We start from the raw sequence: 23050 nt of genomic DNA, 5'->3' as shown, positions 1-23050 counted from the left end.
GTTCTTACTTCTGCCTGGAGTAATTCTCCTTCATCCAGTACCAATAGGGACTTTTTTTTTTTTTGTCCTGGTCGGAGCATAAAATTTTTACATATAGAAACATCTCCTTTTCAGTAGAAATGCTTTTAAAAGTTTTTAATCTGATACCCGATTATTAAAAATTTTTATTTCCTCTGCTTTCAAGAATACTACAGAAGATTTAGCATTTTCTTAATCATTAGGTTATAAATTCTTCTGTCTCTCATTGACTTTAGACTCCTATATTTCAGTGATTTTTGGTTCTTCCCCCACAGGCTCACAGCAGTACTGTCCTTGTGTTTTCCAGAAGCGATCACAGAAATCGGACATGTCCAGTAGTAGCCGTTAGCCACTGTGGTTTTTGAGCACTTGAAATGTGGGTAGTGTGATGGAGAAACACAATTTTTAGCCTTAATCTAAGTTAATGTAATACAAGTTTTAATTGTAAAAATGAAACTAAAATATTTTTGTATTAAATTGCCATTTTATTGTTTTGATAAGGTTAGACTTCACTTTAGTTGTTGAAAATTGAGCTAAATGGAGATGTGTGCTCTAAGTATAAAATACACGTTGGAATTTGAAGTCTTAAGATGGGAAAAAATGTAAAGTACCTCAATTTTTTGTGTTGGTTACATGTCGACATGCAAATGTTTTGGACATATTGTGTGAAATGCAGTATATTTTTAATAGTACAGTATTGCCTGTGTTCATTTTGTCCATTAGATCTCTGTGACTTATTTACTCCCCCTTGCAGGTTTGTACTCTTAAACACCATCACTTTTATCTGCCCAACCCCTAGGAACCACCATTTTACTCTCCTTGTTACAGGCTTAGCTTTTTTAGATAGGGCATATAAGGAATACCATATAGGACTTGTCTTTTTCTCTGACTTCTCTCACTTAGTGTAGTGTACTCAAAGTCATCGTGTTGTCACAAATTGAAGGATATGTTCCTTTCTTGTGACGGAGGAATACTCCGTTGTGTGTACGTACCACCTCTTTTTCACCCATTCATCCATCAATGGACATTTCGGTTGCTTCCGTATCTTGGCTCTCGTAAATAATGTTGCAGTAAACATGGGAGTGTGTCTATCTTGTCAAAATCCTGTTTTTATTTCCTTTGGGTATATACCCAGGAGTGGAATTGCTGGATTGTATGGTAGATCTAAATTTTTATTTTTTGAGGAACTATCAGGTGGTTTTACATAGTGGTTGGACCAATTTAGATTCCCATCAACAGTGTATGGAGGCTTCCCTTTTTACCACATCCTCACCATCACCTGTTGTCTTCTGTTTTCTTGATAGCCATTCTGACAGGTGTGAGGTGATATTTCATTATGGCTTTGATTTGCATTTTCCTGATGATTAGTGATGTTGAACATATTTTCATGTGTCAGTTGGCCATTTTGATTTGGAAAAATGTCTATTTAGCTCTGCTACTAAGTTGACTGAGTTCTTGTTTTTTTATTAATTTTTTTTTCTTTTTTTTTCTTTTTTTTTTTTTTTTTTTTTGAGAGAGAGTATGTGTGTAAGCCAGGGAGGGACAGAAAGAAAAGGGGACAGAGGATCTGAAGAGGGCTCTGCACTGACTCCTGACAGCAGCAAGCCTGACATGGGGCTCTAATTCACGAACTGTGAGATCATGACCTGAGCCAAAGTTGGACGCTCAACCGACTGAGCCACCCAGGTGCCCCAAGTTGACTGAGTTATTTATGTATTTTAGACATTAATTCCTTATCTAATACATGTTTACAGAATTTTTCTTTTGTAGGTTGTCTTTTCATTTTGTTGTTGCTTTTGCTATGCAGAGCTTGAGTTTAATGTAGTCCCGTTTGTTTTGTTGGTTTTTTTTTTTTTCTTTTGTTGTTTGTGCTTTTGAATCCTGCCCCCAAAATTGCCAAGACCAATATTGATGACCTTCCTCCCTCTATTTTCTTCTAGGAGTTTTAAGGTGTATCAGGTCTTATGTTCAAGTCTTTGATCTATTTCTAGTTAATTTTTGTGAGTGGCAGGAGATTGGGGTCCAGTTTCATTACTGTGTCTCTAGCTTTTCTTAGCACCATTTGTTGAAGAGACCATCCTTTCTCCACTGGGTATTCTTGGCTTGCTTGTTGAATATTAGTTGACCAGATGTGCTGGGGTTTAATTCTGGACTTTCTGTTCTGTTCCATTGGTTGATGTGTTTATTTTTGTGCCAATACTATATTGGTTTTTTATTACTTGGCTTTATAGTGTAGTTTGAAATCCAGAAGTGCGATACCTTCAGCTTTGTTCTTTTTTCTCAGTATTGCTTTGGCTATCTGGGATCTTTTGTGGTCCCACAGAAATTTTAAGATTATTTCTATTTCTGTGAAGAATGTCTTTGATATTTTGACAGGGATTCCATTGAATCTCTAGATTGCTTTGGCTAGTGTGGCTATATTAGCAGTATTAATTCTTCTGTCTGTGAACATGGATGTCTTGCCATTTGCGTCTTTAATTTCTTTCAGCAAAATTTTGTAGTTTTCATTGTATGGATTTTTCATGTCCTTGGTTAAGTTTATTCCTATTTTATTGTTTTTGATGTTACTGGAAATGCGGTGGGTCTTTTAAATTTTTTTCAGTTGCTTCATCATTAATATAAAGGAATGTAATTGATTTCCATATGTTGATTTTGTATTCTGCTACTTACTGAAATTGTTCATTAATTCCAACAGTTTTGTGTGTGTTTGGTTTTTGTTTTTACTAATTCTTTGGGGGTTTCTCTACTCCATTTTCTCAATTTACAATGCGGTTATATCCCAATAAACCCATCAGAGGTTGAAAATATCATAAGTTGAAAATGCATCCAATACAGCTAACCTACCCAACATCATAGCTTAGCCTAGAAAAAACCATACTCAGAATACTTATATTAGCCTCCAGTTGGGCAAAACCATCTAATACAAAGCCTATTTTATAATAAAGTGTTGAACATCTCATGTAATTTATTGAATACTGTACTGCTAGTGAAAAGCAGAATGGTTATATGGGTACAGGATGGTTATAAGTGTATTGGTTGTTTACCCTTGTGAACTTGTGGTTGATTGGGGGCTGTAGCTGCCATCACCTGGCATCATGAGAGAGTACTGTATGTATAGCCCAGGAAAAGATAAAAATTCAATGCATATGACTTTCACACCATGGTAATGGAAGCCTTTTATTTCTTTGTCTTGCCTACATCGCTCCAGCTAGGACTTCCAGTGTTATATTGAATACGAGAGGTGAGGGTAGGCATCCTTGCCTTGTTCCTGATCTCAGAGGAAATGCTTTCCATTTCTTTCCAGTACATGCGTATAGTGTTAGCTGTGAGTTTGTCACATGTGGACTTTCTTATGTTGACGTATGTTCCTTCCATACTCAGTCTGTTAAGGGTTTTTAATCACGAAAGGATGTATTTTGTCAAGGGCTTTTTCTTCATCTATTGAGATGATCCTGTGATTATTATCTTTCATTGTTTTAATGTTTTACATTCATTAATCTGTGTATGTTGAACCATACTCACATCCCAGGGATAAATTCCACTTGGTCCTGATGTATAATCTTTTAACGTGTTCTTGAATTTGGTTTGCTAATATTTTGTCAAGAATTTTTGCATTGGTACTCATCAGGGATATTGGTTTATAGTTTTCTTATGGTATCCTTATCTGGTTTTAGTATCAAAGTAATGCTAGCTTCATAGTATGAGTTTGGAAGTATTCTTTCTCCTTGGTATTTCATAAGAGTTTGAGGGGGGTTGGTGCTAATTCTCCTTTAAATTTAAATGTTTGATAGATTCTTCAGTGAACCTGTTTGGTCTGCGTATTTTCTGCATTGGGAGTTTTTGTTTTGTTTTTTTTTTTAATCACTGGTTCAGTCTCTTTACTCATTATTGATCTGTTCAGATTTTTCTATTTCTTCTTAATTCAGTGTTGGTAGGTTATGTGTTCGAGAAATGTATCCTAGATTTGTAATGTAGCCTAGAAATGTAACTTAAATGTATTCTAGGTTATATAATTTGTTGGCATATAATTAATTGTTCATGATAGTCTTATAATTCTGTGTGTTTCTATAGTATCAGTTGTAATTTCTTTTTTTTTTTTCTTTAATGTTTATTTATTTTTGAGAGGATGAGTGTGAGCAGGGAAGAGGCAGAGAGAAAGGGAGACACAGAATCCAAAGCAGACTCCAGGCTCTGAGCTGTCAGCATAGAACCTGATGCAGGGCTTGAACCCATGAACCAGAAGATCATGACCTGAGCCCAAGGTGGACGCCTAACTGACTGAGTGACCCAGGCACCCCTATAATTTCTAATTTTGAGTTTTCTTTTTTTTCTTAGTCTAGCTAAAGGTTTGTCAATTTTGTTTATATTTTTGAAGAACCAGGTCTTAGATCTTAGTTTCATTGATCCTTTCTATTGTTTTTCTGCTCTATTTTACTTATTTGTACTCTGATCCTTATTATTTCCTTCTTTCTGCTAACTTTGGGCTTAGTCTGTTCTTTTTCTAGTTCCTTGAGATGTAAAGTTAGGTTGTTTGAGATCTAATTTCTTAACATATACATTTATTGCATAAATTTTCCTCTCAGAACTGCTTTGTTGCATCCCACAATACTTGGTATGTTGTGCTTTCATTTTCATTAGTTTCAGGATAATTTTTTATTTCTCATTTGGTTTCTTTTTTGACCCATTGGTTGTTCAGAAGAGTATTGTTTAGTTTCCACGTATTTGAAGATTTCCCTTTCCTCTTGATTACTAATTTCATGCATTGTGATCAGAGAAGATAGTTGGTAGGACTTCAGTCTTTTGAATTTGCTAAGATTTGTGGCCTATCATATGATCTGTCCTGGAGAATATTCCATGTGCATTTTAAGAAGAATATGTATTCTGCTTTTGGATAGAATGTTCTGTAGAAGTCCATCTATTCTAAAATGTGGTTTGCTTTTAGTGTCCTTTGGATGATCTGTCCCTTGCTGAAACTGGGGTACTGAATTCCTCTGTAGTTATTGTATTGTTCTCTATTTCTTCTTTAAGATCTATTATTAATTGCTTAAATATTGCATATATATATATATATATATTTTCAGTGCTCAGGTGTTGGTACTGTATATATTTATGACTGTTCTCTCTGCTTAATATATTGACTCCCTCCCCTTATCATTTTATAATGACCTTCTTTGCTTTTTGTTACCCTTTTTTGGCTTGATATCTATGTTGCCTGATAGAAGTATGGTTACACTAACCTTTTCTTTTCTTTTTGCTTGGAATATCACCTTCCATTCTTTCATATTGAGCCTGTGTGGTCTTTAGAGCTGAAATGAAGCTGCAGTCAGGCAGCACATAGTTGGCTCTTGTTTTTTAATCTACCCAGCTACTCTGCGTTTTGATTGGTGAGTTCAGTTCATTTACATTTAGGGTGATTACTGTTATGTAAGACTTACTACGGCCATTTTACCTTTTGCCTTCTGGTTATTTTGTCTCTGCTTTGTTTCTTTTTCTTTCTATTTCTGTCTACCTTTGTAAATTGGTGGTTTTCCATGGTAATTTGCTGAGTCTCCCCCTTTCTTACATTTTGTGTCTTTGCTTTAAATTTTTGCTTTGTGGTAACCGTGAGGTTTGCATGAAACATCTCATAGATAAAATAGTCCTTTTTCTGTTGATAGCAATCTATCTTCATTCATCTACAAAAGTTTTATCCTTTATTGTTACAAATTACTCTCTTTGCATGCTATGATTTTGTTACCAAGTTGTAGTAGCTTTAGTTACTCTTAATGCTCTTTTCTTGTATGCTATAATTAAGTTTAATATGGTATTCCAAAAAAAAAAAAAAGAGTTACTGTATTATTACTTGCCTGGTTAATCAGATTGAATTTTGTGTACTTTCATCTTTTCGTTTATGTTTGAAGTGTCTCTCCTTCAACATTTCTTCTTAAGGCAGGTCTAGTGGTGAACTCCTTTAGCTTTTGTTTGTTTGGGAAAGCCTTTACTTCTCCTTCATATCTGAATGATAGCTTTGCCAGGTGGAGTATTCTTGGCTGGCAGTTTTTGAATATGTCATTCTACTCTCTCATGGCCTATAGAGTTTCCCCTGAGAAATCTGCTTATAGCCTACTGGGAGTACCTTTGTAGGTTACTGTCTCCCCCATCCCCCACCCCCATGCCTTTCAAATTCATTCATTATTATTGACTTTGACAGTTGTAATATAATGTGTCTTAGAGAAGGTCTTTATGCCTTGAGGTAATAAGGTGTTCTGTTAGCTTTGTGGATTTACGTATTCAGTTGCTTCCTCAGGTTTGGGAAGTTCTCAGCTATTTATTTCTTTAAGTAGGTTCTCTGTTCCCTTCTCCCTCTCTTCTCCTTCCAGCATACCTGTTATTCTTCTATTGGCATTTTAATGGCATCAGATAGTTCTCATAGGGTGCTTTCACTTTTTAAACTCTTCATTCTCTCCTTCCACCTGAATCATTTCTGTATTTCTCTCCTCAAGCTTGCTAATTGTCTCTTCCATAAGATCTGCTCTGTTCCCAGTGCGTTCTTCATCTCATTTACTGAGTCCTTCAGTTACAGAATTTCTGTTTATTTCTTTTTTTTAGAATTTCAATCTCTCTGGTAAAACACTTCTTTCGTTAATTTTTTTCCGAGATCATTGTATTGCCATTTGGGGTTTTCTTGTAGCTCATTGAATTTCGTCATAACTGCTATTTTAAATTATCAGTTAGATTGCAGTGTTCATGTCTTTGGGTTCCATTGGTGGAAAATTGTCATTATAGATTTTTATATTATGTGATTTTTCACGGTATTTGTTAAGAAGTGCCCCTGCCTCCACATTTGAAGTAGTGAACACCTTTCTTATTTAGCCAAGGTTTCCTTTGCTTTAATTCTAACAGTTCAACAGGTTGAATAAGGGTTATCCTTTTGTTTTCCAGAAGATGGGGCTATAGCACAACATTTTGGTTTTTGTTACCAGAGCTGACTTCCTGCTAAGGGTGGGGAGCATGAAAAAAAAGTGGAGGGAGGTGTGTACTTAGCACTTGGCGCTTTGGGTGTACCGATGGCTGGGTCAAGGGAACTTCAAGTGGGAGGGGATTCCAGAGGTTTTTGGGTCAGTCTCTTGCCTCATGGGGCAGACAGCAGATGCTTTCCTTCAGGGGTCTCTCCTCAGTGGGCCTGGTCCCTCCAGCTCACCTCTTTGCAGGCAGACCCCCCCACCACCCACCCCTGCCGTAACCCTCCCTCCACTTCACTTCCTCTGACAGAAAGGTTGTGTGCTGGCTCACCACAGGACCAGCTGCTGCCTTCTCTGCCATTGCTGTCGGCTGCTGCCAGGTCTGCCGCCTCTTCCACGGGCCAGTCCACCCCCTCTAGGGTACACAGGCGGATTTCTCGGGCATCTTGCTATGCTGTGCAGAGGCGCTGTGGGTTTTTTTTTTTTCTCTTCCAGGATACGTATGTCCAATTAGTGGTAAATCAGAGGGGAGAGAAGACGAATGACTCATGGCACCATGATGCTGACATCATTCCCAAATAAAATATATTATTGAAATGAATTTATCTTGCTCTCTTTAATATAGCCACTGCAAAATTTAAATTTCTATATGAAGCTTTCATATTTCTGTGGGAGGTTTCTCAGCTTTGGCATCATTAACATTTGGGGCTGGGTAGTTCTTTGTGTGAGGGCCCATAATGTTCTTTATTGGGTGTTGAGTGACATCCCTGTTCTAGATCAGCTTCCCACCCAGTGCAGGAATGCCTTTCAGGCCATGACAGAAAGGGCTCATTCAGCCTCTGTTTGAAACCTTTACTAATAAGAATCTCTTGTTTCTCGTATTTGGAATGAATTATAAGACCTTTCTATCAGGATCCTATAACTTCTCCCAGTAGTCCTAGTCCTAGTCACTTGAGTAGCACAGAATAAACCAAATTGTTTATGAAAGAGATAATGCATGCTAAAAGGCCTTATACATTCTAAAGTTGATTCATCAAATACTTCAACTCCTCCTTTGTGTTAGGTACTGTCATGGGCAACAGGGATACAGCAGTAGGTGAAACGTGAGCTCTCCAGAAGCTCTTACACCATTTTGGGGGAAGTGGTTAATACTTGAGAGCCTACAGTAGTATGTTGTGTGTTGGTCAGTGCTGTGGAGAATACCGAAGCAAGCAAAGGTGCGTAGGGAGTGCTCTTGTTGAGTGGGGCAGGGTGTGGTTATGGGGATGCTGTTGCTCCTGGCCCCGTCCCCTACTGCTCCAAGACCTCTGTCATGCCTACTGTTCCCCAGACCTCCAGTTTCTTTTGTTTGTTCTGGACTGCACATTTCTTTCATCCATTTCTTATAAGAAATGTTTTCCAGGACACATTTGCTTAGCCTCTGGTAAGTCTTTCTGAACTCAGGTGTTCAGGTTCCCTTTAAAAGTGGCACATGGATCTGAATCCTGGCTCTGGTCTGATCATTGCAGAGTTGCCCTTTGGGAATGTTCTAGCTGCTGTTCTCCTTTTGGCAATCTGAGATTGCACCTGCCTCTTTGGCAGGAGCATCATGCTCTTGACTCAGATTACGGTCAACAACCCTGAGGTCTTTTACTGTGCTACAGCTTCCACGTTGTGTGCTTGTCTTGGAGGCCAGTGTTTCTCTTGATGTTTTTGATCAACTTATTGCACACAGTATGATCTAAGGGAGTTTGCTTTTTCAGTCTTACACAAGAAAACAGCATGGACTTTATGATGGCCTGTTGCCTTTCACAGTCCCTTTTAGCTCTGCTTTCTGGTTGGGTTCTAGAATAGATAATGTTGCAGATAATCTGGCCTCCTGATGAATGAATGAATACTACATTTTCCTAAAATAACATAATGAGATAAGTGCATAAAAATGAATGTGGGATATTCTCAGGTAGGATTCTTGGCTGGCAGTCCTGTAATTTCTAAATCAAAAATTAAAAAAAAAAAAAAAAAACCTTTGGATGTCTTTTATCGTCTTGTTTCCAGAGTATTTCTTGCTTTTCTTGCTTTTAATCAGAATAGTGATACATACCTGTGCTCTCAGTGTAGGCATTGGTTGGGAGGAATTACAGCCCCTCATTCAGTCTTCACAAAGCGTATTTCAGGCTGAAACTTCCTAGCATCTGTTCCATTTATGGCTGACTTTTTCACAGACAAAAGATAGAAACGTTAGTTTATATAGTTGACCCTTGAACAGTTCACCTCCCGGGCAGTCGAAAATCCATATATAATTTTTGATCCCTCAAAAACTTAACAACTAATAGCCTGTTGACTGGAAGCCTTACCAATAACATAAACAGCCAATTAACACTCATTTTGTATGTCATATGTATTATATACTATATGTTACAATAAAGTGAGATTTTAGAAAATCATAAGAGAAAATACATTTATGGTACTGTCCTGTATTAAAAAAAAAAAAAAAAACCACATGTAAGTGGACCCATGCAGCTCAAACCAATGTTCAGGGGTCAACTGTACACATCTCTAAAACTGCACTGTGAATGGGCAAATGGTAGATGATGGCTGGGATTCTGTCCCTAGGTTCCATTGTTCATGTTACAGAGATTCATGGTCCTGGATGGTGGAGAATGTGATTTAAATACCATCTGTGGCTACTTATCCAGCAGATTGGTTAGATGAGAAATCTGCCAAATGAGCAGTGTGTGTTTCTAAAAAAGAAAAAGAAGTCAGAAGAATTTTACCATGGAGGATTTAAAAATATTATTCATTTTAAAACTTTATGTTAACTTCTGTAATTCAAATTAGCTTGTAGAATAAAAGTTCTTTAGAAGATAAATTGTTTTGTTTACTATTTTGTTTAATGTTTCAGTTACGTAGGTATATTCTAACCAGCAATTGCTAAACCTGCATCCCTTGCCATATTCTAAGATAACTGAGAAAAAATGTATTAACGGTTTTAGGAAGTTGGCCTGGCATCTCTGCCCACTGCCCCCAGTAGTGCTGCCACTGTGATTTTTGGAAGGGGGGTCAGCTTCTGACCAGCCAGGTCTGGAGGCCTGAGCCCTGACATGTGGCTTACCCAGGCCACTCTGCCACTGACATCCACCAGCCTTCTGGCTACCTTGAAACCCCTGCAGAGGCTTTGAAAATGCTCCTTCTGTAGAGCTTAATTTGCAAGGGGTTTCCTGTCTTATCCAGAGGGGCTAAATTTTGTTCACATCCGTGTCTTTGGTGCTAACATATGAAGCCAGGCCTAAATTTTACTTCGGCTTTATAATTCATTTGCATTTTTCCATTTAGTTTCTTAAAAACTTTTAGGCCCTGTGATGGCGTTTTGTTTACATTATTCAGCAGCTAGAGTAAAATCATGTATGAAGTATCCAGAAGTGGTAGGTATGTCTAGGACCAAACGACAGAGTCTGCTGTGCCAGCACATGAAAGGAAGGTGTACCTGTGAGGTGGTGCAGAAAGGTGGACACCAGCAGGGAGAGCTAGAATCCTAGGATCAGAATGACAGCAAAGGCACAGGGCCAGCGGGTCTGTTGTGACACTTCTCAGGGGCCAGCATAGCAGTGATTGGGGTATAGCTTCTGGCAGACCCTGTTGTACACATTTTTAAGGTGTCCATACATGCATGCCTGTGGTGTTCATATTAATGGCAATAGCTTTTCCCTCCTAGTGACAATGGCATTAAAATTAAATGTTTATTTTTCTTTTCTTCTTTCAGAACAAGCCTGCCCTCCCCTATGTTTTCCAGAAATGACTTCAGTATCTGGAGCATCCTAAGAAAATGTATTGGAATGGTAAATTAACTATCAATTTCTAATGTAACATTAAGCAGCCATGTTTCCTTACATATTCTTTGCGAGGGAATCTTAATGTTGGCATAAAAGTAATGTACAACAAAGTTTACGGAAACTTGAGATTCGGAAATTAGGAAAGGTCTTAGGTTTGCCTGACAGAATTTGAACCACTCTTTGTGCCATTTTAATAGGATTTCAGTGTGACTTTTCACTGTTGAGAAAATAGGGAAAGAAAATGCTCTTTTCCTGTTGTCACACCACATTTGTGTTTCCCCATAAAAGTACCCAGAAATTCTCTCAGAAAGCAGACTCACCAAAGTGTAGGATATAATTTCATGTGCACTTCTTCATACGAGCTACTTGTTTTGAGCTTTGAATTTTAAGTGTGGTATGTTAGATATTTGGAATGTGTCTCTGCTTGGCTGTGTAGGTAGATCTGATTTGGGGGGAAGGGCAGCACCTGGCAAAATTTGCTAAATTCCATGAAGACTTAGGTTCTTTTTAAAACAATGGTCCACATATTGGGGCGCCTGGGTGGCTGAGTCGGTTGAGTGTCCGGCTTCGGCTCAGGTCATGATCTCACCGTTCGTGAGTTCGAGCCCCACTTCGAGCTCTGTGCTGACAGCTCAGAGCCTGGAGCCTGCTTCGGATTCTGTGTTCCCCTCTCTCTCTGCCCTACTCCTGCTTGTGCTGTGTCTCTGTCTTTCAAAAATAAATAAACCTAAAAAAATTTTTTTTAAACAATGGTCCACAGCCCCAACCAGACATCAGTTAGGCTAGAATTCTGAGTAAAGTTCTCTTCATTCTGCTAGCAGGAACTTTGACCAACTAGAATGATGAACAATGTAAAACATGTGAGTCCTGAGCTGCTAAAGAAATCTGCCTGGACATTACTTTTTGTAATGTGACAATTGAACATGCTCCGGGAACTTCCTGCACCAAGAAGTATAGTCACTTTCCGCTGCTTGCCATCCGTGAAACTCATGACATGCCCACTTCGGCATTTCTCTAATGTCTGTGTTCTCTGCATGGGGTTACCTCATCTGAGACTTTCCAAATGGGAACAATGAGCTAATCCCAGAAATAGTCATTTTAAACAAATATTTTCCAATTCTATGTGGAGAGTAACTCAACTAAGGTCTACAGCCGGGTAATGGGATTTATCCCAACTTTTCTGCTTCCTATCTGTGAGACCCCGGGGGACCTGTTATACCCCCTGGAAGGGGTTTTCTACTGGGTAAAGTTAGAATAATTTGTACCTTAGAGGTGTATTGAGAGAGAAATAACATAATTTCTGTAAATTGTCTAAGAAGTCCCTGGTTTAGCATAATGCTCAATTTTATTATTAGCAGCAGTTAATTACACTAAAGAATCAGAGCACCTGCCTCTAATTAAGACTCATCAGGACAAACCAAATGTATATTTTCTTAAGACATTAATTATATATGTTACTGTCTTTGGATCTGAAATTTTCAGGGAAAGAATTAATATTTGTATTCTACAGAGGCAATATTTTTCAAACCCTTAGTAAACATATTTACCACCATAACATAGTATGCAAATAGGTATATTTGTGTGTTTAAAATTAAAACCAGGGGTGCCTTCGGTGGCTCAGTTGGTTAAGCGTCCAACTCTTGATTTCAGCTCAGATGAGGATCTCATGGTCCTGGTATGGAGCCCTGTGTCAGGCTGCTCACTGGGTGTGGAGCCTGCTTGAGATTCTCTTTCTCTCTCTCTGCCCCTTCCCTGCTTGTGTGCACACATGCAGTCCCTCTCTCTCTCAAAAGAAAAATAGTAAAATTAAACCAGTTTCACAAAAGGAATATTCATCCTTACAATAAATGATACTTCCATTTATGTTAAATTAATGCTGATTCCAACTTATTAAATGCATTACATAATCTCTGATGAATGAAACCCTCACTGTAGAATTAATACCACATCTGTCAAAGACTATGTGGTCAACAGAATTTGTATGCAAACTTCAGCTGTGGTTGAGCATTTTGGGACACCATGGAAAATACAGTTTTTCTTTCTCTTGCTTGAATCTGTCTGCTACCATCTTCTGTCTCACAAGTATCAGATTTAGTGACGGTGTCATGAATTTGTTTAGGCTAGAGGTCTAGTTTATGTCTAAAGCAACCGTTCTGTCTAAATGGAGAATATTCTTTTAAAAGATAGGACATAATGTTATGTTGGATCATACCTGTCATACTTTGAAAGATAAACTCTTATTTCTCTAGAAGAATGTTTTCACTTTTACTTTTTATGGCAGAACTATTTGTATAAATAAACGTTCTCTACTAAATTTATAAGAGGCCAACATTCTTAGAAGGACGTTTACTAATGTGGATTGAAGGAATTATCTAGCATTTGGAAATCTTGTAAGCACTGTCATAGGATCCCCTCTCATAGACGATAGAAACAATCGAAAGGTGTAACAGTTGGCCAACAATAGAGATTTAAAGTACAGTATATCGTAAAAATAAAGTACAGTGAATCTTTTTTAAACAGCTTATTTATTTATTTTGAGAACATACAAGCTGGGTAGGAGCAGAGAGATCAGGTGAGAGAGAGAATGCCAAGCAGGCTTCATGCTAGGAGCATGGTGCCCATTGTGGGGTTCGATCCCACAAACCGTGATATCATGACCTGAGCCAAAATCAAGAGTTGGACACCTAACCGACTGAGCTACCCAGGCGCCCCAAGTGCAGTGTATCTTGAGAGAAACAAATATCATCATTAGAGTAAGTTTTTAAAAGTAATTTTTGTTATTGACCCTCCAAAATCTGCCTCCTTCCACCCTCCAAAAGAAAATAGTTCAAAACTTAGAAAATGTAATATCCATAATGTTTTTGTACTGAAGTTCAAAACAAAGTCATTTTTAAAAATCCTGCAGTGCGTTTCTGTGATTATTTTTTTCTTTTTCAGATTTTTAAGTTTATTTATTTTTGAGAGCACGTGTGAGCAAGAGAGGGGCAGAGAGAGAGAGGTGGGGGAGAGAGAATCCCAAGCAGGCTCCTCACTGTCAGTGCAGAGCAGAGAGCAGTCGGTGCAGAGCCAATACTAGGCTTAAACCCACAAACCATAAGATCATGACCTGAGCCGAAATCAAGAGTTGGATGCTTAATGGACTGAGCCACCCAGGCGCACCCCACATTTCTATGATTCTGTTACACTGAACAAACACTTAAGGGGCACCTGGCTGGTTGGGTGAGTGGAACGTGCAACTCTTGACCTCGGGGTTATGAGCTCAAGCTCCATGTTGGGTACAAAGATTACTTAAAAATAAAAATCTTTAAAGAAAAAATAAGTACATGACTTTTATGAACTCATGATAGATGTTGAGTGTAGAGATTACTTTAAAAAAATAAAATCTTAAGAAAATACTCAGACACTTCACTTCCTTTCGATGTGGGCAAATCTCCATTGCAAAAGCCATATACATTTCTTTCAGCCAGCTCTTCCCGGTAACTCCACATTCCCAGTTTCTCAACTCTATAATAAGCCTTAAAAGTAGCGGAGGATATTTGGTATGGAACCATAGCTTTTTATGATGTCTCCATTGACTTGAGAGCATGCCAGAGCAGAGCGGAGAGTGTGAGTGTCCTGCAGGTGAAAACCTCACGATTCTACACTGAACTGGGGTCCAGTCCCAACTTTTTAAAAAATTTATGCCCCTTGTGATTATTTGGTTTTCTTGTATAGTATCATTGTTCAAAATATATGGCTTTGGGGCAACTCACTGGCTCAGTTGGTAGAGCATGAGACTCATGATCTTGGGGTGTGAGTTTGAGCCCCACACTGGGTATAGAGATTACTAAAAAATGAAAAAAAAAAACAAACCCAAAACATAAATACATGGCTTTTATGAACTCATGACGGATGCTTATCTGCCAGGTGTGGTCTAGGTATAATTTGTCTTGATCAGGAAGGAAAGTCCGAGATCTTCTCCTGACATTGGCCATACTGGACCTCAGTGCCCTGCAGCACCGTCTCCAGCCGGCTCACTTTGACCCTGTCTTCCATTTCCACATATGTATGCATTTTGCTTTGCTTCTTTCTAAAAGAGTATGGATGGAACTGGAGGATATTATGTTAAGTGAAATAAGTCAGAGAAAGACGGATATCCTATGTTTTCATTCATATGTGGAACCTGAGAAACTTAACAGAAGACCATGGGGGAAGGGAAGGGGAAAAAATAGGAACAGAAAGGGAGGGAGGAAAACCATAAGAGACTGAAATACAGAGAACAAACTGAAGGGGGGTGGGGGAAGAGGGGAAAATGGGTGATGGGCATTGAGGAGGGCACTTGTCAGGATGAGCACTGGGTGTCGTATGTAAGCGACAAAACCCAAAACCAAGAGCACACTGTATACACTGTATGTTAGTCAACTTGACAGTAAATTATATTAAAAAAATAAAAAGAATATGGAGACTTAGATTTCCAAAACTAACGACATCTTCCTTTGTCCTTCCAATCTGTTTTGGACAGGATTATGTTACTAAATGTTGGATTATTACTACATGAAATGAATACTTTACATAACTGATATTCAACTCTAAAACTCTCCTGTAATTGAAGCTTTTACAAAACAGATTCCCAGCTCAGAACTAATACTGATACTGGTTAGTGGTTTGAAACCTTTCTTCCTTATTTCCTTACTCCCATTGTCCTTTTGTTGAAGGGCTCTGATCTCATAATCCCATTGTCCTGCACTTCCCGTTTTTCTTTCTCCTCTTCTCTCTCATCCCTTCAGCGTTTCTCAGCGGGACTCACCCAGAGGTTAGGTCCTGGGTGTTCATGCCTAGTGACTTTCAAAACCAGGGCCAGCACCGGGGTGAGGCCCAGAATTTGAGTAGGCACCTGTGCCCAGGGCTTTGCAGGTGCCAACCCTGTGTTCACTAAATATCTTGGAGTCATAGAATATTAGTGTTGGATTATTATCAGAAATGAGAAAGGTCTGATATATTATAAATATATATGACCTTTTAAAATGAAAATGTGATATTATGGTTAATGATGTCCAGTGGAACCAAATACCATAGAGATTTCAATACAAGAGCAAGCTGTTACTTTAAGACTTGAAGAGTTTACAGTTCCATTTGCTCCTTTGACTCATTCTTCTTCTCCATATTTCCTATACTTTTTATCTTTTAAGGTCTTTTACTGATTATCACACTTTGCTATCACAAAAATACTTATAAAAATAAAAATCAGTGTATATCCTGTGACCTTAAGACTTTAAGTTTCTTTGTGTCTTGTTATTCTTACAAGTATTAATATGTGAGTGATCAAAATAACAAGCATTACAAAATTTATGAAAATATTAACATAAAAGGTGAAATGTTCATAAAATGGATTTTTTCTGCTGGGTTTAGAGATCTGAGAATGTCACCTATCTATTGCTAGAATGTGATGGACTTTTCAATAACAGTTATGTAATTTTTTAATAGATTCTGGGATTTAAAAACCTTGCTCATATTAGTAGACAGATGGGAGTAGGGATTTGGTGGGGTTTTTGAATCTCGCAATACCGTTCAGTTCTTCAACCCTTTGCCAACTGTGTGCCACAAGTTCAGATAACAATGTATTATCAAAAACATTTTTAAAAAGGAGGTTAGAGTGGGAGAGAGCCAAAGCATAAGAGACTCTTAAAAACAGAACAAACTGAGGGTGATGGGGGTGGGAGGGAGGGGAGGGTGGGTGATGGGTATTGAGGAGGTCACCTTTTGGGATGAACACTGGGTGTTGTATGGAAACCAATTTGACAATAAACTTCATATATTGAAAAAAAATTTTTTTTTATGATCCATAAGTTGACAGCTCAATTAGGACTTTCTTCAGTGTTACTGTGAACAAATTTGGAGAAGTCTAACTCGTAGAAGATCTTCTGAGCCTCCATTGGAGTCATAGGTGCCTTGGTCTCTGGGAAATGTAGCCAGAGAAGCTTTGCCAGGGCTCTCAACTCTTGGTGCACACGTAGCTCTGTCCTCTTACTCACATGTACATTGCAGTAGTGAGACGGGGATGAGAAAATTGAAATATTTTTCGCTGAAACACACCTGTATCAGTATAATAATTTTTGATAAAATGCTTTTATCTTACCGTGAGCTTTACAGTTTTTCCCTCAAAACCACAGATCTAGCTCATTCACTTGATGCAGGGTGCCTGCACACAGCCGTAGAGCCGGTCCATACTTGGACACATCCCAGGTCAACTGGATGTCCTGCCAGGAGTGATGGTATTTTGGGGTTCAGATAAACATGTTAGTATATGTCACTGTGACATCTGTCCCATTCTTGAATTCTAAATCTAAGATTGACACAGACTGAGGTAAGATTTGGAGCTTTGCCAAAGCTGGTACATGATAAATACTGACTTGAGAGACAGGGAACAGAAACAGCAAAGTAGTTAAACAAAACCTAGCATCTTTACCACCTTCCTTTCCAGTCTTCTGAAATCAGAATACCCTGGTATGGGAGAAATGGCCAGAAGAGCCCTTTTCTGATGTCAGGTCTTTCCCTTAACTGAAACTGGGAAAATCATGGGGCCCTCATGCAGGTTATGGCGCCTCAGTTAAAGGGGCCTCACTGATACCAGTACTGTACTTCTACACCTCCCTTCGTTTGGTACCCTAACGAGTTTTACATTTCAGAGCGAGAATACTGTACAGTGATTGAGGATGGTGTGAGGTGCCCCCCCACCCCACCCCCGTCACAGAAGAGTAGTTGAGGGCAAGTGGGAGAAGAGAAAGCATGACCTCCAATGCAGGTGTCTGCTCAGACCTTCCCATAGTTAGGTAAGAGTGCCTATGGAGGCTGAGCCTCTGGAAATTGGTTCCCTTAAAGCAGCCCTGCCCACGTAGCTACTAGCCAGTCTTTGTGCACCTTGAGTGAATACAGGGTGAAGACTGAGATCCATCCAGGCGTCAGCCAGTACATCTGTTGTCCTTCCACGTTCCTGTCGTGGTTGTCCAAACTTCGGTTAAATGCCTCCCAACTCTGAAAATACTCCGCTACTAGACAGGAAGAATAGGAAAAGAATATCTTTTTGTTCATCTTTTTCCTTGTAGCTTGTCTTCTGTTTTTCTTTTTTTTTTTTTACCGTTGGTTTGCACCAAGCTGAGCACAGTGTGGTTCAGTTCACACACAAGCACATACCCCTTTCCTGCTCCACAGTTCCTTCATTTCCAAGTGTGTTATCTCCCACTCATTCCCCTGTTGTGTTCCCCTTGGGCAGGTCTGTGAGAGCTGAGGAACAGTGGTGTGACCAACAGCAGAAGGCATAAGGGCGGAAGGCCTTTTTTAAACTGCTCATTCAGATGGTCCCAGGAGGGCTGTCTTTTGAGTTCTTCGTGCGGCTGCTTTGGGCACAATCAATGGTATTCGGATAGCAAGAACCTCTCATACAAGATAAACTAGTAGATAGATGGTAGACATCTTATGGAGGGAGGGGGCTGAGTAGCCGAAGATGTGAAAGAGACCTTTGACTCTCCAAAGCCCTGAAATGTAAGTGGGATGAATGTTTACATCCTTGGTAGCTGTGGGAGATGGGGCGGTGGGGGGAGGGGGTGGTGAGGAAGGAGCCAGTGCCAACCTCATCTTGCAGAAGGGACATCCAACAAGCAGAACCAAGGCTGCTTCTAGCACTTGCCCAACACTGAGGAGCCTGGAAACCCATTTAGTGCTTGGGTCCCACTCCTGGGTGAGGACTCTGCCTGCACGCTGGCTGCCTGGGCAAACGAGCAGACGAATTTAGCCAGAGACCTAAGTTGAGTTTCTCTCTGTAACCCAGGTCTTAAATATTTGCACAATTGGGTATTACAGTGTTAGAGTTTACAGCTATAAAATATTTTCCATTTTAGCTGGGATCAAACTTGGCCTTGCCTTCAGGTTGTTTATATAGTGCTCAAAAGATGAAGCAAACAGCCTTCTCTCTCTCTCTCTCTTTTTCCCCTTCTCAGTTTGTCAGCAGATGAGAAATTGCAATTAAGAGTTTCTTCAGTTTCATCATTGGTTGCTATTAATTTGCATGGATAAATTTAAACTGTGTTTTTAGCTGGGTCACAGGGTGGAACTGCCTGGCATAAATATTTAATTTTTCAGCCGACTGATGCTCCCGGTGATAAGAGTAGCCTAGTTCATGTTTCTTCCTGAAACTTGACCCTCATAATGTGCGTTCTTTTCCTATTATTGGAATCTGCACAGTACTAATTAGTATACGGTATCTAGAGAGTCTAATACCAAACTTTATTATATGGGAAGTAAAAGTGAGGTCACTGTAAAATTCCAAAACGGAATGAAATAGGGTTTCTGTCACTTGAGTTTTTCATTACATACCTAGGGAACTGTAGATTTTAACAATTAAAAATTACTGTAATATTATTTTAAAATAATTTCACTAATAGAGGCAATAAAATTAAGTCTATTGCTGTATTTTAAGAGTATAAATACTCCTACTCTTCTCATTCTCAGAGAGGGTGAGGCTGTTGTTATGGTGGACTGGATTTATGTATATATGTTCTCCGGGATCTTTTCTTTCCTTTGTATTCCCTCTCTGTTATTTGGCCCAGATGTGTGCCTTTTCATTTCTCTGAATGCTTACGTTCTGGGCTAACTAAAAGAAGTAAGAAAGAGTTTAAATTATTCTAGATTACAACATTGGATTTAAAGAAGCTTATTTAGATTAGGAGCTTTTCAAATGATGGGAAATAATCTACCCATTGAATTCATGATAAAACCATGTCCTTTGTGCAGTGGTCTCAGAGTTTACACTACGCCCACTTTCACAGACTCGCTAACTCCTATAAAGTCTAGCCAACCAGTGTGAGAGGCCAGTGGCTAGTAGACCCTGGATGGTCCTGTCCTTGCCTGTATATTTTCCCCGGGGGGTGGGGGCTATATGTGAAGAGGTACAGCATACCCAGCATTGCTTTAGAGATGAAAGATTAAGCCCCTAGGACATGATTCTCATCCGATCCTCTGTAATTAGGGACAAGCTAAAATGCCCTCACCTCTAGCACATATCCTATTCCCTCAGGGAATATTTTGTAGTCCTTTTAGTACTTTTTTGGGGGAAAAAATCCAGAATCAAGCTTTGAGGTAAAGTTCTTCATTGCTGTAATGAGTACATCTCATCCTGATGTTGTACACAACGAAGTGAAATGTAGAGATGAAGAACGGCACGGTGTGGGTCACATACTAGTCAAGGACATGACTCAAGTCGTCCCCTCCGTGAATTCCTGTCTTGGTGACTGGATGGAGCAGCCAGCCGGCCAGCAGAGAGAACCTTACCAGGGGGACTGCAGCTATCCCGTCCTGGTTGGGGCTCCAGGGGGAGCAGGGGTCTTTTCCTTCAGTCCCTCACCCTTTAAAGTCAGAGCGCGGAAGCCATGCTGCTTTCTCAATAGCTTTTCTACAGCCCAGGCGACCAGGCGAAGTATCCCAATCTCTGAGGCTCTCTTGCCTCTCTGCATCTGGGAGGACTTGGCGCTCTTGCATGCATTCTTAATGCAAATAGCTCACATTTATTGCTCACTTCATGTCTGCATGGTGCTTTTCCAAGTGCCACAGATGAATTAACCTGATCTTTACAAGTCCTGTGACGTATGCAATGAAATCCCCATCTGAGGAGAGGTGAGGGACTTACTTGTGGTGACGCAAGTATTAGGTAGCAAGGGGCCTTCAATCTCAGACCCCATTCCTTTTTGTTTTTCTAATTGTGGTAGAATTCACAGCATAAACTGTACCATCTTCACGATTTGTAAGCATGCAGTTCGGTGGCATCAGTACATTCACCATGTGCAGCCATCACCACCGTCCACCCAGCCTCTTCGTCCTGCAGAACTGACTCTGTACCCATTAAACAGTAACTCCCAGGCCCCTGTCCCAGCTAGCTACCATGCTGCTTTCTGTTCAGAACTGACTCTCTTAGCCACTTCACTGTCCCTGGAGCTTTGGCCTGGACCAACCTGAGCATGTTCTGTCGCTGTTCTTTTTCCCTTATGCTTAGACTTCGTTTTTCTCTCGTACATTTTATGATTAGCGTAATGTCCATGCGTGTGTTCTAAGGTGATCCAGTGTCTGTGGTGCAAGGTCGTTAGCTTCCTTTGGCCAGGCTTCAAAGTATTAGATTTTAAGATAAATCTCTTGTTTTACTCCTGATTAAAAGAGCAATACATGTTCATGTTAGGAAACAGAAAATACGGAAAAGCATAAATAAGGTCATCAAGATTACCTGCACTACCAACTCCTAGAGACAACAGCTGTTAATTTTTTGGTGCTATGACCTCCTAGTATTTGTTGCTATGTCTATAAAACATCTCTTTAAACATGTGGCTTTGTAACCTAACATTTTGCCACATTAACTATTGTGTATCATTAAAAAGAGGGTTTGAGGGGCGCCTGGGTGGCTCAGTCGGTTGAGCGTCCAACTTCAGCTCAGGTCACGATCTCGTGGTCCGTGAGTTCCAGCCCCGTGTCGGGCTCTGGGCTGATGGCTCAGAGCCTGGAGCCTGCTTCTGATTCTGTGTCTCCCTCTCTCTCTGCCCCTCCCCCGTTCATGCTCTGTCTCTCTCTGTCTCAAAAATAAATAAAATGTTAAAAAAAATTTAAAAAAAGAGGGTTTGACTTCAAGAAGCTTGTATTCCAGTAGAAGGGTCAGCGAAGTCTAGCGTATTGTGATAAATGCCTGCGTAGGCATAAAGTCCACAGGCATTGGGACTGCAGAGGAGCATGGAGGGTAGGGGCACCTGCAGTGTACCCTTCTCTCTCTGGGGTGATGAGGACACAGGTGGAGTATAGGATTTTATCCCTCCCTTCAAGAACCATATTACTGTAGAGTTAGCGAGATGAGCTGACATAACAGTATGCAATCCAATACATGACCAAGAGCTAAATTGTGAGATATAGATTCTGGTATGCCGGGTGTTGGAGGAGGTGAGAAATCAATGAAAACTAGAACAGCTGAGAAGGAGAGACTTGAGCTGACCCTTCAAATATGGGTAGGATCTGTAAGAGGTAAGGGAAGAGAGCAGGGCATCCTTGGTCAGGACTGGCCCTACCAAGTCTTTTAACTCAGTGCCTAAAATAGTGCCTGGCACCTAGTAGATGGTAAATTAATTTTTTTCAGAAGATATTTTGAAAAATTATTTCTAATGTATATTCTATACTGCACATTGGCTGTAGAAGGGATGGGGTTTTTTGATATATAGTTGACAACATTATAAGACATTTAAAGTATATATAAGATGACTGCATATGTTGTGCACTGTGAAAAAATTCCCCTTGAGTTATTTAACACATCAGTCACCTCACATACACACATCTCATCTTACATTGTGTGTGAGAACATTTAAATTCTACTCCCTTAGCAGATTTCACTTATGGAAAACTGTTAACAACCATAGTCACCATGTTATACGTTAGATCTTTCTATCTTACTCGTCTTACAACTAAAAGTTTGTACTCTTTTAACAGTCTCTCCCATATTCCCCACCTGCAGCCTCTGGTGACCACCTCCCTACTATGTTTCTATGAGTTTGTTCTTTATTGTGTTGTTGTTGATTGTTTCCACATGTAGGTGATACTATGGAATACTTGTCTTTCTCTGTCCGGCTTATTTCACTTAGCATAAGGCCCTCCAGTTTCATCCGTGTTGTCACAAATGGCAGGATTTTCTTCTTTTGTGTGGCCGAATAATACTCCTGGGTGTGTATGTCATTTTCTTGACCCAATGATCACATTTTCTTGATTCATTTATCTGTTGATGGACACTTAGGTTGTTTCCATACTGACTATTCTAAATAATGCTCTAATGAACATGGGGGTGCACATGTTTTTTCAAGTTAGTGTTTTCAAAATAAGCCAGTGAAAAAATGGGCAGAAAACATGAATAGACACTTCTCTAAAGAAGACATCCGGATGGCCAACAGGCACATGAAAAGATGCTCAACATTGCTCCTCATCAGGGAAATACAAATCAAAACCACACTGAGATACCACCTCACACCAGTCAGAGTGGCTAAAATGAACAAATCAGGAGACTATAGATGCTGGAGAGGATGTGGAGAAACGGAAACCCTCTTGCACTGTTGATGGGAATGCAAACTGGTGCAGCCACTCTGGAAAACAGTGTGGAGGTTCCTCAAAAAATTAAAAATAGATCTACCCTATGACCCAGCAATAGCACTGCTAGGAATTTACCCAAGGGATACAGGAGTGCTGATGCATAGGGGCACTGTACCCCAATGTTTATAGCAGCACTTTCAACGA

The 23050-nt window shown here is 39.7% G+C and overlaps 1 protein-coding gene across 5 annotated transcripts in view; it reads left to right on the top strand.

Annotated features, from left to right (window-relative positions):
* Nucleotides 1-23050, top strand: part of OSBPL1A (oxysterol binding protein like 1A) — a 242774-nt gene that overhangs the window by 193113 nt on the left and 26611 nt on the right. For all 5 annotated transcript variants that reach the window (XM_007075995.2, XM_042963240.1, XM_042963241.1 and 2 more), the window contains one exon: nucleotides 10699-10774. In XM_007075995.2, coding sequence (XP_007076057.2) covers nucleotides 10699-10774 — 76 coding nt within the window. The remainder of the gene's footprint in view (nucleotides 1-10698; nucleotides 10775-23050) is intronic.

Source organism: Panthera tigris, chromosome D3 (assembly GCF_018350195.1).
Source record: "Panthera tigris isolate Pti1 chromosome D3, P.tigris_Pti1_mat1.1, whole genome shotgun sequence".
Lineage (NCBI taxonomy): Eukaryota > Metazoa > Chordata > Mammalia > Carnivora > Felidae > Panthera > Panthera tigris.
The sequence above is the reverse complement of the archived record's forward strand: the minus strand, read 5'-3'. Positions and strand labels throughout refer to the sequence as shown.